This window comes from Arvicanthis niloticus, chromosome 22 (genome assembly GCF_011762505.2).
Source record: "Arvicanthis niloticus isolate mArvNil1 chromosome 22, mArvNil1.pat.X, whole genome shotgun sequence".
In the NCBI taxonomy this organism is placed as follows: domain Eukaryota; kingdom Metazoa; phylum Chordata; class Mammalia; order Rodentia; family Muridae; genus Arvicanthis; species Arvicanthis niloticus.
The window spans coordinates 50,355,500-50,372,297 of NC_133429.1; the positions used below are offsets into that span (position 1 = coordinate 50,355,500).

At 45.7% G+C, this 16,798-nt stretch overlaps 1 protein-coding gene and 1 long non-coding RNA gene across 9 annotated transcripts in view; one reads left to right on the top strand and one right to left on the bottom strand.

Moving 5' to 3' along the window:
• Ikzf4 (IKAROS family zinc finger 4) overlaps positions 1–16,798 on the bottom strand; it is a 36,311-nt gene that overhangs the window by 14,231 nt on the left and 5,282 nt on the right. The window contains exon 2 of one of the 4 annotated variants that reach the window (XM_076920662.1): positions 5,032–5,083. In XM_076920662.1, the coding sequence (XP_076776777.1) occupies positions 5,032–5,071 (40 nt within the window). In that variant the 5' untranslated portion in view covers positions 5,072–5,083. Of the gene's footprint in view, positions 1–52; positions 178–5,031; positions 5,084–16,798 lie in introns of those variants that run through there. The other 3 variants (XM_076920660.1, XM_076920665.1, XM_076920663.1) reach the window with 3 other exon arrangements.
• Positions 133–16,023, top strand: LOC143436381 (uncharacterized). 5 transcript variants are annotated; one of them, XR_013106461.1, is made up of 4 exons: positions 133–252; positions 2,026–7,253; positions 7,358–10,789; positions 15,585–16,023. It is a non-coding gene; the product is annotated as an uncharacterized LOC143436381 (long non-coding RNA). The 5 variants fall into 5 exon arrangements; XR_013106463.1 differs by having other exon boundaries at positions 148–252; positions 7,115–7,253; XR_013106460.1 differs by lacking the exon at positions 133–252 and having other exon boundaries at positions 1,302–7,253; positions 15,585–15,682; positions 15,855–16,023.

The window sequence follows — 16,798 nt, forward strand, 5'->3', positions numbered from 1 at the left end:
GCCCCATCACCCCCCTTCCCCCCTCCGCTAGCCGCCTTCTGCCTGAACTTACATTATCCTTCCCTTGCCGGTGAGACCCTGGGGTGCGAACGCGGCCGCCGCCTTGGAAACGGCGAGGGAGTGCGGGTGGTGTGTGCATGTCTGCGTCTCGGTGGCAGGCAGGGGTGAGCCCAGCCACTCACCTTCCAGGAAGCGTGGATTCCTGGAAGTGAGGGGAACCGCCGTCATTTCGCAGGCAGTGGCAGCCGCACGGTGAGCAGGGGCCCACGGCTGCAGCAGGCAGAACCGCTCAGCCCAGGGTGTATGTGCTGAGAGCCTCGTGTGTGTGTGTGTGTGTGTGTGTGTGTGTGTGTGTGAGAGAGAGAGAGAGAGAGAGAGAGAGAGAGAGAGAGAGAGAGAGAGAGAGAGAGAGAGAGAGAGGAGAGAGGGAGAGAGAGAGAGGAGAGAGAGAGGAGAGAGAGAGAGAGGGAGGGAGGCGTGGATGTGCTTGGGGAGGGGGCAGGAGAAAACGTGTGTGGGGATGCTAGGCTACAGCATCCCTTTTCCAAGACAGTGGAGGGGTGGGAGTGGGGGTGCACAGGGAGGGAAGGCAGATGTGTTTGCCCTCCTGCCCAGCAGACAAAGAGGAACTGCACAACAAACGCTTAAGAGGGAAGCAACTGTGTGTGTGTGTGGGGGGGGAGAACAGGCTCGTGGGGAGGAGGAGGGGGGGTGTCCCAGGGAAGGCCCAATCCTCTGCCAGCTAGGGAAGCCAAGGCCCCAGAGGTCATGGGGCCCGGGACACAGGGGCAGCCTCCAGGATCTAGAAGTGGCAGAAAGCTCCTCCCCCAGCAAACTCAGGCTCCTTGTCCATCTGCCCCTCCTTCTGACAATCCCCCTTCCCATCACTGACTGTGGAGATCTGTAACCCTGAGCTTTTTCTAATCTCTGGTTGGGTCTTCCTGTCTTCCTGTCTTCCCTCTCTCCTGTGCCTCTGGGGCTCCAGCCGCTGGAGTCCTGGATGAATCCGTCCTCTATCAGGATAAGGCCCTTGCTCCCGTCCCTTCCAGAGGAACTGCTTCACGGCTAAGCTGACCTACTTTGGAAGACTGCGTTTTCTGATTCCAAGAATTTGAGGATGGGAGGGGCCGTGAAACTTTGGTCTGCCAATCCTTGCACCCCTCTCTCCTCAGATTCTCTTAAATGTTTCAAGTCACCGGGATACTTGGGACAAGCACTGCTCAATCTGGTTTGAGCAACTCAGTTTCTGTTTTTGGTGTATGTGGGGGGGAGGGTGGGAATCTGTGCTGTAAATTAGTGGACTCTTGTTTCCCCCATTTCTTCCCATGGGAATTATCTGTACTTTTAGAAAGGAAGTGTGTGTCTGTATGTGTGTGGGTGGGTGTGGGGGGTGCTTTCAGAATCAAGTTCTATGAGATGGTAACATCCCTTAGTGGAATGGGAGACCACCTCCTTTTATCAGGTGTCCAGTGGGGAAGGCAGAGATCTATGGTGACCGAAGAAAAGGCTAGTAAAAAGCCAGGCACTGGGGATCCAAACTCTCTGCTTCTGGATTAGCCCAGGAGAGGGATGGAGGTCCATAATCGGTTCTTAGATGCCCTATTACCCACCCTTTTGGCCATGTCTGGCCCTGAAGGGGGGCAATTCTTTAGACCTAATGTCAACCCTGCCCTGACTTTGTCTTTTTGAAGGTAGCTGCTGACACCTAGAGTTCTCAAAACACACAGAGTGGTTTGGGTTTCTCTTCTTATTCAGAGACCTTCTGTGCTGGGTCTACTTCTTGTCTAGGTCATGCCAACCCACGTAAAGCAAGTAAAGCTTGGTTTCACAGCACAGTGAAGCAAATAGCCTCAGAAATTTCCAGCTAGGGACCAACATTCTCCAGAGGTGAGAAGAGCCCACGGGACATTTCTCCAGCCTCCTTCACAGCTTCTCATTTGCCTTCCTTAGGGCAGGGATTGGATTCTCTCCATCTGACAGTAACCACCCAGTACTAACCGGGTCCTTGGTGTTCTTGTTGCTCAGCAGTGAATAACCCTGACTGAACCGGAGGTGGGAGAATTGACTGGTTCCTCAGAAGGGCCTCTTCCTGTTAAAACAGCCCACCTGAACTGTGTCACTCTGTCCAGTGTGAACTGTGTCACTCTGTGGCAAACACTGCACATCTGTACCTGAGCCAACTCCTTTGGAGTCGGTATCTTTCTGTGCGTTACACAGAGGATGACAGTGATTCTCATGTGTGTCTGACTGATTTTACTCTCTCCGTCAGTACATGTCAATAATTCCTTTGTTGGTTCCATTTTAGAGTAAACAAAATACCTCATAGCTCATTTCCACAATGACACTCTGGCTTGTTCTACTGAGACAGGCTCATCACATACAGTGTAAGCTAGCCTTGAATTCATAATCTCCCTGCTTCTACCTCCTTGCTGTTGAGATTACAGCCATCATTGTCTTTACTGTATTTTGTTGTTGTTTTGAGACAAAAGGTCTTGTGATGGATCCTTGGCTGGCCTAGAACTGCCTATGTAGACCAGGCTGGCCTTGAACGTCGCATAGAGATCTGCTTGCTTCTGCATCTCCTTGCAAAACTCAACATTTTTACTTTTAACTTGAGTTAGGGTCATATTATATAATTCAGGATGATTTAGCACTCAGGATCATGCCTTAGCCTCCCACGGACTAGTATTATAGATTTATGATATCATACCTGTTTCTTTGGCCCTGACATCTGATAGTTTTTTTTAAAAAAAAATTTAAAGACTAACTTTCAAGCCAGACTGAACAGCACACACTTAAAATCTCAGCATTTTGGGAGTGGAGGGAGGGGCACCAAGAGTTCACTCCAGCCTTGGCTACATAGCAAGTACAGGGCAGACTAGGCTATAAAAGTCTCTAATCTCAAAAGACAAACAAACAAATTTTACTAACTCTGTCTTAGGCCTTTTCTCTACTCAGAAATTGGCTGGATGAAGCTCCTGACTTCACACTTAACACCCTGAGATAGCTGGTATGCATAAGGGTGCTTGGTTTATGGAGTGCTGAGGTCAAACAGGGCCTGATGCATGTCAGGCAAGCAGTTTACCAAGCTGTACCCCAGTCTTTCCCTCCTCTTATTTCTTTTTAACTTATTAAACTTGATTGTTCTGATACTTCTACAGTGCATTCTTACAATAGGTAATAATCTCTTCTTCTCCCTCCATAAAGATATTTGGCAGGTGTGAGCAGCCTGTAACATGATATCTTGTGGAATAGGTCTGGGGAGGATGAGAACTGGGTTCTCTGTCCCTGTCTTTAAAGGATGCAAACAGTGGCCTCCTGGCTGAATTCAGACCATACCTATTGTTATTATTTTGTTTGAGACAGGGTCTCTCTCTGTAACCCAAGCTGTCTTGAAACTTACTATATAGACCAGGCAGGCCTTGAACCTACAGAGATCCACCTCCCTTGGCCCCCCAAGTGATGATCACACACGGACCTGACTTGCCACATGGAACACTTTTAAAAATATTGAGTGATTCTTTTACTTACTTTTGATATTTTTTATTTCTTTTTATTTTTTTGTTTTGTTTTTAAGATTTATTTATTTTATGTATGTGAACACACTGTTGCCATCTTCAGACACATCAGAAGAGGGTGTCGGATCCCACTGCAGATGGTTGTGAGCCACCATGTGGTTGCTGGGAATTGAACTCAGGACCTCTGGAAGAGCAGTCAGTGCTCTTAACCATGAGTCTCTCCAGCCACTCTTTTTATTTTTTTTAAATTTATGTATTTTTATTTTACACACATTTTTTTTTGTCTGCATACACATCTGTGTGAGGGTGTTGGATCCCCTGGAACTAGAATTACAGATAGTTGTAATAGTTATGTATGTATGTATGTATGTATGTATGTATGTGGCTGGCCTGGAACTCACGGTGTAGACCAAGTTTGCTTCAAACTCCTAGAAATCTGCATGCCTCTGCTTCCTAAATGCTGGTATTAAAAATGTGAGCTATCAAACCCAGATTGGTTTTATTTCCTTGAATCAGGGTCTGATTCTGTGGTCTTGGCTGGCTTCAAATTCATGTTAATCCTCCTGCCTCAGCTTTCAAAGTAATGGGGTTGCATGATCACATCTGGCTTGAGTGGTACATATATCTCTAGTCTCTGCACTCAGGAGGCAGAGGCAGATGGATATCCATGAGTTCAAGGCTAGCCTGGTCTATACAGAGAGTTCCAGGCCCCCTGGGGCTACATGATGAAACCCCTGTCTCTAAATAAAGAGAATAATTTTTTATTTCTGCTAGACATGGTAGCTCCTCTCTGTAACTCAGCATTTAGGAAGCTGGGGCAGGAAGAATATACCACAGGTCTGGGGCCAGGCTATGGTCACATAGTGAGTTCTAGATCAGGATGGACCATATAATAAGGTGGACACTGAGTAGCGGTGGGGGGAGGTGTTCTCCAGTCTGTGACAATCCCTGCTATTCTATTTATTATTTCTGCCACTTAAAAGCTTGCAAAGATGGTGCATTCTGCTTGGATGGGACAGAACTCTGTCTGTGTTTAGCTGGTGGCCTCAGAACATATGAAAGAGAAGCGTATTTTCCTATCATCTACTTGCTTCAGATCACCCATTTCATCCACTGTCATCCCCTTCCCTCTCTGCAGCATAGAAAAGAACCACTGTTGGAGATAGAAAACCATGAGGGAGCAGGCGGTGGCCCACACCATTAATCCCAGCACTCAGGAGGCAGAGGCAGGTGGATCTCTGTGAGGCCAACCTGGTCTACAGAATGGGTTCTAGTATAGGCTACACAGAGAAACCCTGTCACAAAACAAAACAAAACAAAACAAAATAAACAAAACAAACCAGCCCAAGAAAACCACAAGGGGATTGTGTACTAGTGCAAATACTACCACACTTCGTGGCAGCTAAGACTGACGTTTAGTTAAGAAGGAGTGTGTGCCAGGACCAGAGGCTGTCTGCCTTCACCCAAGTGTCTGCTCCCATGTCCATCTGAATGGAACATACAGAAGGCATACCAGGCATATAGGAACGGCCATCACAGTCTTCTATCTCCATCTTAGGAAGATCCTGTTGAAAGAGAGAAGCTTGCTGTTAGGAGCCACAGATGGTGAGGGATGAGCTTTTCTTTCACATTCTGGAGTGAACAAGAAATCTAAAGGATCAGAACAAAAAATATTTTTATTTGTCCTGGGAAATAGACAGTGTTCATAGACTTATAAATGCAAAGATTTCCTTCAACCTACCTTTCATCTATCTATCTATCTATCTATCTATCTATCTATCTATCTATCTATGGAGACACAACTGTGGCTGGCCTGGACCTCAATGTATCAGCGCCTGTCTCTCTCTCACAAGTGTTGTCAATCCTATTCTTTAGGATGCTCAAGCTACTGAGGTAGACATGCTACTTCACTGCAGAGAAGCTCTGCATTTTGAGGGAGTGTCCTTGCTCTTCAGGAGAATGATGTAGCACATGGGTTATACCCCTTCCCCACAAAGGGCAAGGAAACAGCCTCATCGAGGTGCAGACTTCAGTTGTCCATGGATGCTGCTGTATGTCTCGTGGATTCCAGAACTCAGAGGTGAAGGCTGGAGGTCACAGGTTAGCCTAGGCTATGAAGTGAGAATTTGGAAGGGGGGGGAGCCATATTCTGTTATTACAGGTATCCTCTTCTTTTGAGGTGTGTAGCAGAAGTTGGGGGTGACAGGAGAGTGGAATATGGAATAGGAAAGAAGCCCCTGTCAGGGTTCAGTGATGACGTCTCTATTGATCATATAATAATATAGTAATTTTTATGTGTATACTGAATACACTAGGCAAAAGCTATATCTCTACTACATCACCCTGCCTAAACTTGCCTTTTCTTGCTTTAGCTCCGACTGCCCTAGTACTTTCTATGTAGACCAGGCTTCCCGCTAGCCTCAAACTCAAGAGATGTGCCTGTCTCTGCCTCCTGAGTATTGGGAATAAATTCCTGTATCAACATGCCTAGCTCCCATGTCTAGACTTTCAAATGGATTTTCCCATCCCTCTGTTTATTTTATTTATTTTATTTTGTTTTTAATTTTAAAAGTATGTTTAAATTAGTAGGGTAGTGGTGGTGCATGCCTTTAATCCCAGCACTCAAGAGGCATAGGCATATAGATATTTAAATTTTATTTTAGGTGTATGAGTATTACACCTTTGTGTATTTATGTGTACCACATGAGTTCAATGTCTAAGAAGGCCGGAAAAGGGCACTAAATTACCTGAAGTTGGAGTGACAGATGTTTGTGAGCCATGTGGGTGTTGGGAACTGTACACAAACACAGTAATTGCACTTAACTCTGAACTATCTCTCCAGTCTCATTATGTTTATTATAAAGACAAGGGGAAGAAGTGCACACACTTGTCAGCAGTTAGGAACTGGAAACAGGAGGACCAGAGTTCAAGACCAGGCTCACCTATATAGTAAGTTTGAGGTCAGCCTGGGATACATGAAATCCTGCCTCAAAAACCTAACAATTAATTAAAAGCACTGAGGGATTTTTGTTTGTTTGTTTGTTTGTTTGTTTGTTTGTTTTAAGACAGGGTTTCTCTGTGTTGCTCTGGCTGTCCTAGAACATGCTCTGTAGACCAGGCTGACCTCGAACACACAGAGATCTGCCTGCCTCTTCCTCTTGAATGCTGGAATTAAAAGCATTCGGCAGCACTGCCTGGCAAGAGAGAATTTTAAAATGCATGTTAATCTATTTATCTGAAGAGTATTAAACAATTAAACTGATCATTTATTGCAATAAATTATCTCTTTAGGCGTCCTTGGGAGTAGGACAAGAAAACATTTTATTTAGAGCTGGGCATGGTGATTTAAGTCTGTGAGCCCAGCACTTGGGAAGCTGAAGCAAATGGATCTCTTTTGAGTTCAAGGACAGCCTGATTTATGAAACCTAGTTTTAGGCCAAGCAAGGCTACATAGTAGTAAGACCCTGTGTTTAAAAACAAAACAGAAAGATCTTGGGGATGGAGAAATATTTCTGTGCTGAAGAACAGTGGGTGCTCTCCTCCAGAGCAGCTGGGTTTAATTCCCTGCATCCAATGTCTTCTTCCAACCTCTGTAGACACTGCACACACATGATGCACACATATACATTCAAGCAAATACTCTTCTTACACATAAAATGAAAATGTCAAAAGAAAAACTGGATGTCGTCCTTGGGACTTCAAAGATACTGCACACAACGTCGTGCTTACTCGCAGGTAAGTACTCATACACAGAAAATGAAACGAATGCATCTTTTTAAAAAGTCTATATGGTGGAAATTTATATACATCCTAAATTGTTTTTGCCATTCTCCTAATAGGTATGAATGCCCGAGGGGCAGATCTGCAGAAACCAGATTGCAGCAGGAAAACAACCTGAGAGGCCTCCAGGAGCCCCGGGCTCTTTGAAGACTCTCAGAAAGGCAGATAGAGGAAAGTTTGGCTTGTTGGTGAAGCTGTCTTCAGGGAGTATACGTGGATGGGCTCGCAGGGGAGAAACATCTCCCTGCCCAAGTCTTATGTGGAGCAAGGCTCAGGAGAAAGTCTGAAGCACAGGCTTGTGTCCCTGTACAAAGCAATTCTCCCTTTCATTAACCCTAGGAGTCCTGGGTGTGTGTGGGACAATTCTTGTCTCTACCTCCTGGGATGGACTGAGCTTTGGAACCAGGGCTAGAACAAGCCACAGCTCTACGGGCGGGTGGTGAGTACATTTCCAGTTCCAACAAGCCACAATTATAAGTGATTGCTTGAAGTTTCCCCTAGGGGTAATGGTTAGAGGAGCCCGAGAACACATGCTCAGAACACCCTTTGGAACTAGCCACAAATCGAGAAGTGGTCAGAGATCCCAGGACAGGGAGGGCGGGGGCCAGTCTGTACTTAGAAATCAGCAGCTCCACAAATGGCCTTTGGGATGTTTTTTCAAAAACAACTACAAAGCTCAAAGTGTTATGCATGACTTCCCTCAAATGTTCCCCTCCCCAACATGCAGAAGGATTTTCCCATTTTCTGTTTGGAAAAACTGAGGGTTAAAGCAGTTAAGCCACTGTATCAAGGCTCATGTGAGACTGAGTTGAGAATTAGAACACGACTCTCCTGCTTCTCTGGACACTCTTTCTTTTAAGATCTATTTTTTTTTTATCATTTTAAATGTTTGTGTGTGTGTGTGTGTGTGTGTGTGTGTGTGTGTGTGTGCTCATGCAAGTACAGGTGCCCTTGGAGGCCAGAAGCATTGGATTCCCCTTGTCTTGGCTGGTTGTGTGTGTCAATTGGACACAAGCTAGAGTCATCACAGAGAAAGGAGCACCAGTTAAGGAAACACCTCCATGAGATTCAGCTGTAGGGCATTTTCTCAATTAATGATGGGGATGGGGCAGCCCTTTGTGGGTGGTGCCATCCCTGGGTTCTACAAGTAAGCAGACTGAGCTCTTCCGGTCCCAGGCGCTGCGGGAGCTGCGGGTTACCGTGCAGACATGGCCAAGTCCAAGAATCACACCACACACAACCAGTCCCGCAAATGGCACAGAAATGGCATCAAGAAACCCCGGTCACAAAGATACGAATCTCTTAAGGGGGTTGACCCAAGTTCCTGAGGAACATGCACTTTGCCAAGAACCACCACAAGAAAGGCCTGAAGAAGATGCAGCCCAACAATGCAAAGGCAGTGAGTGCAGGCGCAGAGGCCATCAAGGCCAAGATGCCAAAGGGCCCCAGCCGCAAGCTCAGCTACCTGGCTTTCATCGCTCACCCCAGGCTTGGGAAGCAGATTCAAAGCTACACGGCCAAGGGCCGTAGGCTCTGCCAACCAAAGCCCAAGATTCAAACCAAGGCAGAGGCCGCAGCTCCAGTTAAGGCCCAGGCTTCAGCTCCAGCCCAGGCTCCCAAAGGTGCCTGGGCCCCTGTGAAGGCCCCATGGAAAAGGCTCCTGCCAGTGTGAAGACAGATGGACTGCTGGGACACACCTACCCACACACTATTTGCAGATGGCCAGTGCACTATGCTGTTTTTACAAATAAACTCGAGGCAAGATCTGTTTTTTTTTTTTTAAAAAACAAACAAACAAACAAGCCGGGCAGTGGTGGTGTATGCCTTTAATCCCAGCACTTGAGAGGCAGAGGCAGGCGGATTTCTGAGTTCGAGGCCAGCCTGGTCTACAGAGTGAGTTCCAGGACAGCCAGGACTACACAGAGAAACCCTGTCTCGAAAAACCAACCAACCAACCAAACAAACAAACAAAAAAGAAACAAGCAAAACAAAACAAAAAACCGAACTGAGCCAGCCACAGAGAGCAAGCCAGTAGGCAGCACCCCACCATAGCCTCGGCATCAGCTCCTGCCTCCAGATTCCTACCCTGTCCTGACTTTGGTTTTTGTTGCTGTTGTTGTTTTGTTTTTTTTTTTGAAACAGGGTTTCTCTGTATAGCCCTGGAATTAGCTCTGTAGACCAGGTTGGCCTCAAACTCAGAGATCTGCCCGACTCTGCCTCCCAAGTGCTGGGATTAAAGGTGTGTGCCTGCCTGGCTTTGTCCTGACTTTCTTCAGAGATGGACTATGATCTGGAAGTGTAAGCAGAATAAATCCTTTCATCCCCAACTTGCTTTTTGGTCATGGTGCGTCATTGCAGCAGTAGAAAGGCTAAGATACCCCTGGAGTTAGAGTTACAATCAGGTATGAACCATCCGACGCAGGTATGGGGTCCTCTGAAGGGGCGTACTGCTAGTCACTGAGCCATGTCTCCCGTCTGGACAGAGCACTCTCTTCCTTATATTGTATTGCTGCCTTTCAGAAACAAGGCTAGGGCCGGGGCTGTAGTTCAGTTGATAGAGAGCTTGTCTAGAATACACAAAGCCTTGGATCGGATTCCTGGCATAGTTGCTCACCTGTCATTCTAGCATTCGGGAGATTGAGTCAGAAAGGGCAGAAGTTTAAGGTGGTTCTCAGATATAAAGTTGAGTTTAAGGCCACCGTGGGCCCCAGGAGATCTTGTCTCAAACAATACAAAATGAAGCATAGCAAAACAAAAAAATTTTTTTTTCTTTCGAGTGACCCTTGTAGGAGGAGAGGGGTCTGTTCTTTAAAAGGCAGAACAAGTTCAGCTGGTTCTTCAGTTAAAACAGTCTCGGGAAGAGTGGCTCATTCTTGGATCCTTGCTGAAATGGCCTACAATTTCCAGAAAGATCTGAAGAGTGTTTCCGTGTTTCTGTGTGTGTGTGTGTGTGTGTGTGTGTGTGTGTGTGTGTGAGAGAGAGAGAGAGAGAGAGAGAGAGAGAGAGAGAGAGAGAGAGAGAGAGCAAATGTTCTGCTGCTGCCTATGCAGGCCAGAGAGGACAATCTCTGGAATGAGGTGTCATTCCTCAAATGCCATCCACCAGTGGTTGTTGAGACAGGGTCTCTCACTGGTCTGGAACTGGCTAAGCACATCAGGCCAGGTCGTCAGCAAGCCTGAGGGATCCACCTGTTTTCACCTTCCCAACACCGATATTATACATGTATAAGTACAGTCATCATACCTGGTCCCCTCCTTCTCTTTTTCTCTCCTCAGGCTGTCCCCCAACTTGCTTCGTAGTTGAAGATCATCCTCCTGCACTTACCCCAAATCCTCGGATTATGGGCCTGTGCCACCATACCCAGTTTTATGCAGCACTGAGAACTGAACTCAGGGCCTTCTGCTTGCTAAATAAGCACTCTTTGACCAAGCTGTGTCCCCAGCCCCTCCCTGCCCCCTTTAATGTGGGTTCTGGTCCTCATGTTTGCAAGGTGAGTAAGTATCTACTGAGCCCAGGAGTGTTTTCTGAGTTCGACTCTCATCCTAGTGTAAACTGAGCTCTCCTTGTAACTAATGATTCTTGGCACTTGCTCTGTGCCATATTTTGAGCAAATACAGGGCTCAGTTTTCTCCAACTGATCCTAAGATGGTAACTCTGAGAGTAACAGCAGTCTGCAGTCTGCTCTTCTCAGACTTGGTTTTTTGAAAGCCAGGAGCAAATCAGTAGATGGACTTTACTCTTTGCCCAAATCTTCCCACAGCACATGACTCTCAACTTTCTGGCTTTCACTCCCTGAAGCACCTCCTCCCCTACCTGAGCAGGCAAGCAGCTCTAAGTTCTCCTTAGAGAAACTGGGTTAACTAAGGCACAACCTGCTAGAGACACTCTGGAAAAGGTGGTACAAGGAGATAAAAACATAGCAATCCAAGATAAGTTTGACCCAAAGATCTCAGATGGGAAGGAAAACACTTAAAACCACACAAATATGTGGGGTCTGGTGGTACACACCTGTAATCCCATCACTTGGGAGAGGCTGAGGCAAGAATATCACCATGATTCTGAATCTAGACTGGGCTACATAGTGAATGCTAGGACCAAGACCTAGTCTCAACACATGTGACATACACACATACACACACAGTGATTCTAGCTCTTAAAAGTCTGTGACAAGAGGATTGACATGAATCTGGGGTCAGTCTGAGATATGTAATAAGATCCTGACTCAAAACAGAAGCAAAATTGTAATGCCATTCAATAACAGAGGGAGAGGCATGTGCACTTGTAAATTCTGCTCAATGAACTGAATGCAGAGCAATGAGAAATGGCCAGTCTCTCTCCTTCCTCCCCACTAAGAAGGAAGGACTCTGTAAGGGATCAAAAATCAGTCATGGTGATCTCTGGGGTGAAAGCCCCCCCCAAGACCGAAGCTGTGTCTTCACACATGCTAAGCAAGTCTCCATAGTATCCCCTCATCTTTAGTATTCATTTAATTTAAAATTGTTCGTGTGTGTGTGTGTGTGTGTGTGTGTGTGTGTGTGTGTATGTGTGTGTTGGCTGTGTTTGTGTATGTTTTGTGTGTGTGTGTGAGGTGTGCTTGTGTTTGGTGTGAGTCTGTGTGATGTGTTTGTGTGTGTGTGTGGTATGTGGTGTGGTGTGTGTGTGTGTGAGAGAGAGAGAGAGAGAGAGAGAGAGAGAGAGAGAGAGAGACAGAGACAGAGACAGAGACAGAGACAGAGACAGAGACAGAGACAGACACCTGGCACAGCAAGCCTATGGAGGTCAGGAGATAACTTGTAGGAGCTGGTTCTCTTTCTACCATGTGGGTCTCAGGGATCAAAGCCTCGGTAGTAAGCACCTTTACCCATGAGGCATCTCACCAGTCTTCTCCCCATGTGTTGAATCACTTGCCAGCGTAGCCAAAGTCCTCCATGGCAATGGCTTTCTCCACCAGCTATTCCCTTTGAGCAGGAATGGCTGAAAGTGGCATCCTTTCTAGAGAGAATTCCCTACTGATTCCCTAACAGGTGGCAATGAAGTCAGCCCAGGGTCTGACTTCCAAATGCCTGCTCAGCACACTACCACCACTCCCATGTCTCCCAAAATACTAGAATGGCTCTGTTTAGGAAAAACATATGAGAAAGCACAATCTCCTCCATGTAATAAATAAACTGACATTTATTTATTTATTTATTTATTTATTTAAAGATTTATTTATACGAGTACACTGTGCTGTCTTCAGACACACTAGAGGAGGTGATTGGATCCTATGACAGATGGTTGTGAGCCACCATGTGGTTGCTGGGAATTGAACTCAGGACCTCTGGAAGAGCAGTCAGTTCTCTTAACTGCTGAGCCATCTCTGCAGCCTGACAAATGTATATTTTAAAGACAAATTTTTGTTTTAAAGACGGGGTCCTTTTAAATGTTTACTTGAGCGTGTCTTGCATGTACATATGTGCACATTTGTATACATGTGCACATGCATGTGTGTATACAGAGGCCAGAGGACAGCTTTGGCTTTCATTCCTATTTGTTTGTGTATGCGTTTATGTGTGTGTATAGGCACACGTGTGTGCTACAACACATACAAACATGTGGAGGTTGGATGACAACTTGAGGGAGTGGACCCTCTCCCTCTACTATGCAGAATGAGGTTGGCTTGACAGCAAGCTCCTTCACCTCTTGATCCTAACACAAGGTTTATCCTGACTTGAGACAGGGCCTCTCATTAGTTAGGAACTGGCCAAGTAGCTAGCTAGCTAGCTAGCTAGCCAATGAGCCTTGGGGATCCTCTTGTCCCTGTCTCCCCAGTGCTGGGGAGTCACCATGCCTGGCTATTTATTTATTTATTTATTTATCTATTTACTTTACTTTACATGGAGTCTAGGGGTTTGAGTTTAGGCCCTCACTTGTAAGGCCAGCATCTTACCAACTGACCTCTCACTCCAGCCCCAAGTAAGTAGTCTCTTAAAAGTATTTTATTATTGTGAATTCTATGTATGAGAGGCTGGAGAGATGGTTCAGCAGAGATCCAAGTATAGATACCAGAGCTCATATGAGATCACAGCCACCTGTAGCTCTGGCTCCAGGACATCTGACATTCTCTTCTGTCCCCCACAGATACTTGTTCTCATGTGCACATACCACCTGCCACCCCCAAATTGTATATGTGTGCACACCCCCCAAAATTGTGTATGTGTCTGTGTCCACATATGTGTATGTGAGTTCTGGTGCCCAATACCAGAAGTATTCTATCCCCCTGCACATGGAGTGACAGGTAACTCGTAGCTCCTTGACTATGATGGGTTCTGAGACCTGGACTCAGGTCCTCCAGAAGAGCCGAAAGAGCTCTGGACAGCTGAGCCATCTCTCCAGCCCCAAGACAATCTTTAAATTTTTTCATCTTTATTTTATTTTAAAACATCACTTTTGTGTACTTGTGGGAGTGAGGGCGGCATTTTTGCTACAGCACAAGTGGGGAAGCCGTAAGACAACTCAAGAGAGTCAGTTTTCTCTGTCTAACATGTAAGGCTCCAGGGATCGAACTCAGGGTATCAGGGTTACGTCTAACTGTTGAGCTACCTTGCAGATTGTTGTCCCCTAACAGAATCCCTATTTTAAAAAATTTATGTTAAGATTTTTAAATTATTATTTTATGTTTATGGGTGTTTTGCTTGCATGTGTGTCTGTGCACCACATGTGTGCCCGGTGCCTGAGGAGGCCAGAAGAACATGTCAGATCCCCTGGAACGGAGTTACAGAAGATGAGGGGCCACCATGTCAGAGCTGGGAATTGAACCCAGATCCTCTGGAGAAGCAGCCTGTGCTCTTAACCACTGAACCATCCCTTTAGCCCCTAAATTACATTTTTATGGTTGTGTATGAGTGTGTTAGGAGGTCAGGATATAGCTGGTGGAGTTGGTTCTCTCATCCCACCATGTGGGTTCCGGGCTAAAACTCAGGTCATGTAGCTTGGCAGCATGTGCCTTTACTTCCTGAGCCATTTCACCTGCCCAGCAGAATCTCAATACGGAGTGCAACCTAGCTTGTACTACATAGCCCACATCAGTCTGAAAATCACATTTCTCCTGCCTTCTGCATGCTTGAGTTATAGTTGTGTGTCATCATGCTGCTATTAATTTGAGCTTCAAAACAGTCAGTTTTGAAGTCAAAGATTCCCCCAAACAGGTGCCTGAAATTACACAGAAGTCTTGATTGCAGCAGAAGACAAAACTTTGGAGAGGTGGAAAACTGTCTTTGGTGGTGATACTGGACAGAAGTCCAAAGAGCTGGTCCAAAGAGCTCACTGCTGCTTGGGCCAGAAAGACATTTCCAGGCTCCTTGAGTAACAGAGATTCTTGCTGGCGATAAGCTGCTTTGGTAAGCTTCCCCACTTCCTAAACTAGGACTGGGACAGAGGCTTCGAGAGCTTAGAGCTGGAATGGAGCTGAGAGTCGATCTCTAATCTTTTGGAAAAGAAACCAAGCCAAAAGCCACTTATCTGGTTAACAACAGAAGTAGCAGAAATAGAACCTGGGAAATGAGCAGAAGCTTCTGCCATGGGATTTAATTTTGCCCCAGCTAGCAAGCCTGGGGAACCCTGTTTGCTTTTTCTCAGGTTATAAGATAAACAATTTTTGGGTATGCGTGAATGTATTCATGTTCATATTCTTATGGGTGCACCTGTGTGTGAGTTCATGTGCATGTTTGTACACATGGAGCCCAGAGATTGATGGTGACTTTCTGTTTTTATTATATGTCTGTGTGTGTGTATATATATATATATATATATATATATATATATATATATATATATATTAGTTAATTAGAAAGTTCTAGGTTTGACTGAGAGACCCTGGCTCAGTATCTATCTATCTATCTATCTATCTATCTATCTATCTACTGAGCCAGGATCTCTCAGTCGAACCCAGAACTTTCTAATTAACTAATGTAGCTACCCAGCTTGTTCCATGGAAAGTTTTTAGGTACTGTGAACGGGGACTTAAATCACTGAACTGGAGACACAAGATTTATAGAGAATAATCCTCTTAGTCTCATGTCTTTCCAGAAATTATGGGCTTGAAAAACAATACCAAACTGGTATTCCCTGATCTTTTTATGATAATAACAGCTCTAGTCAGCTCAGGGACCACTGGAGCATAAGATTGTGTGCTGGCTAGTGCCTACAAAGCTGAGAATCTCACCAAGAGACCAGCTTCTTATCAACCTTACAAGTTCTTAGATGTTTTTGTCTGGCAAACTTTGACCTTATCTCTCTGTTTCCAGGACAATGGATGCTTCTGAGAAAATGCAAATCAACAGCCTGGAACTCAAAGCCTTCTCCAGCAAACAGAATCATGAGACCATTTGTGGTGTTTTGAAAGGTCTGGCCCTATAGCTTGGCCCATAGGAAATGGCACTACTAGGAGATGTGGCCTTGGTAGAGTAGGTGTGGCACTGTGAAAGGAAGTGTGTCACTGTGGGGATGGGCTGTGAGGTCTCCTATGCTCAGGCTATACCCACTGTGACACACAGTCTCCTTCTGCTGCCCTGCAGATCCAGATGTAGAACTCTCAGCTCCTTCTCCAGCACCATGTCTGCCTGCATGCTGCCATGCTTCCCACATTGATGATAAATCCTCTGAAACTGTAAGCCAGTCACAGTTAAATGTTGTCCTTTATGAGAGTTGCCTTGGTCATGATGTCTCTTCACAGCAATAAAACCCTAAGACACCAATAAAGAAAGGGAGTCTCCTGCCTCTGTCACAGCATTCTTCACTCTGTCACACATCCACAGGGCCCCAGAGTCCTTGTTTTCCCTACAAGTTTAACGAGTAAAATGAGGCTAGAGGCACCTGACCAACAATAACTTATCTCTCTTAAACATCCTTAGCTAGTGTGTGTGTGTGTGTGTGTGTGCACCACACATTATATGTAAAGTGAGGGAGGTGAGATGTGTATGTGTGCACCACACATGGTATATAAAGAGAGAGTGGCCAGGCAGTGGTGGTGCATGCCTTTAATCCCAGCACTTGGGAGGCAGAGGCAGGCAGGTTTCTGAGTTCGAGGCCAGCCTGGTCTACAGAGTGAGTTCCAGGACAGCCAGGGCTACATAGAGAAACCCTGTCTTGAAACACCCCCCCCCCCCAAAAAAAAAAAAGAAAAAGAGGGAGTGAGAGAGAGAGTTGGGGGGGGGGTGATAAAGGATGTGTCAATTTGAGAGAAAAGAGTTCTTTTGTGGATGGTGAGAGGGAGATGGGGGGAGGGGATAAGTTTCTCCCATGCTGGAAAGAAAGCATAAACTGCAGATTTCAAACTAAGAGGGAATAAGAAAAAAAAAATCCAGTTATAAAAACAATAGTGATCACTTTGGATAACCATGTATCAGCACTGTTACTAAAGACAGTATTTTCTGTATGCCACCCTATCCTAATCAAAACTTCTACACAATTTCAAACACCTGAAAGAGATCATCTTTGACCTCAAAACTGACTAGTTTGG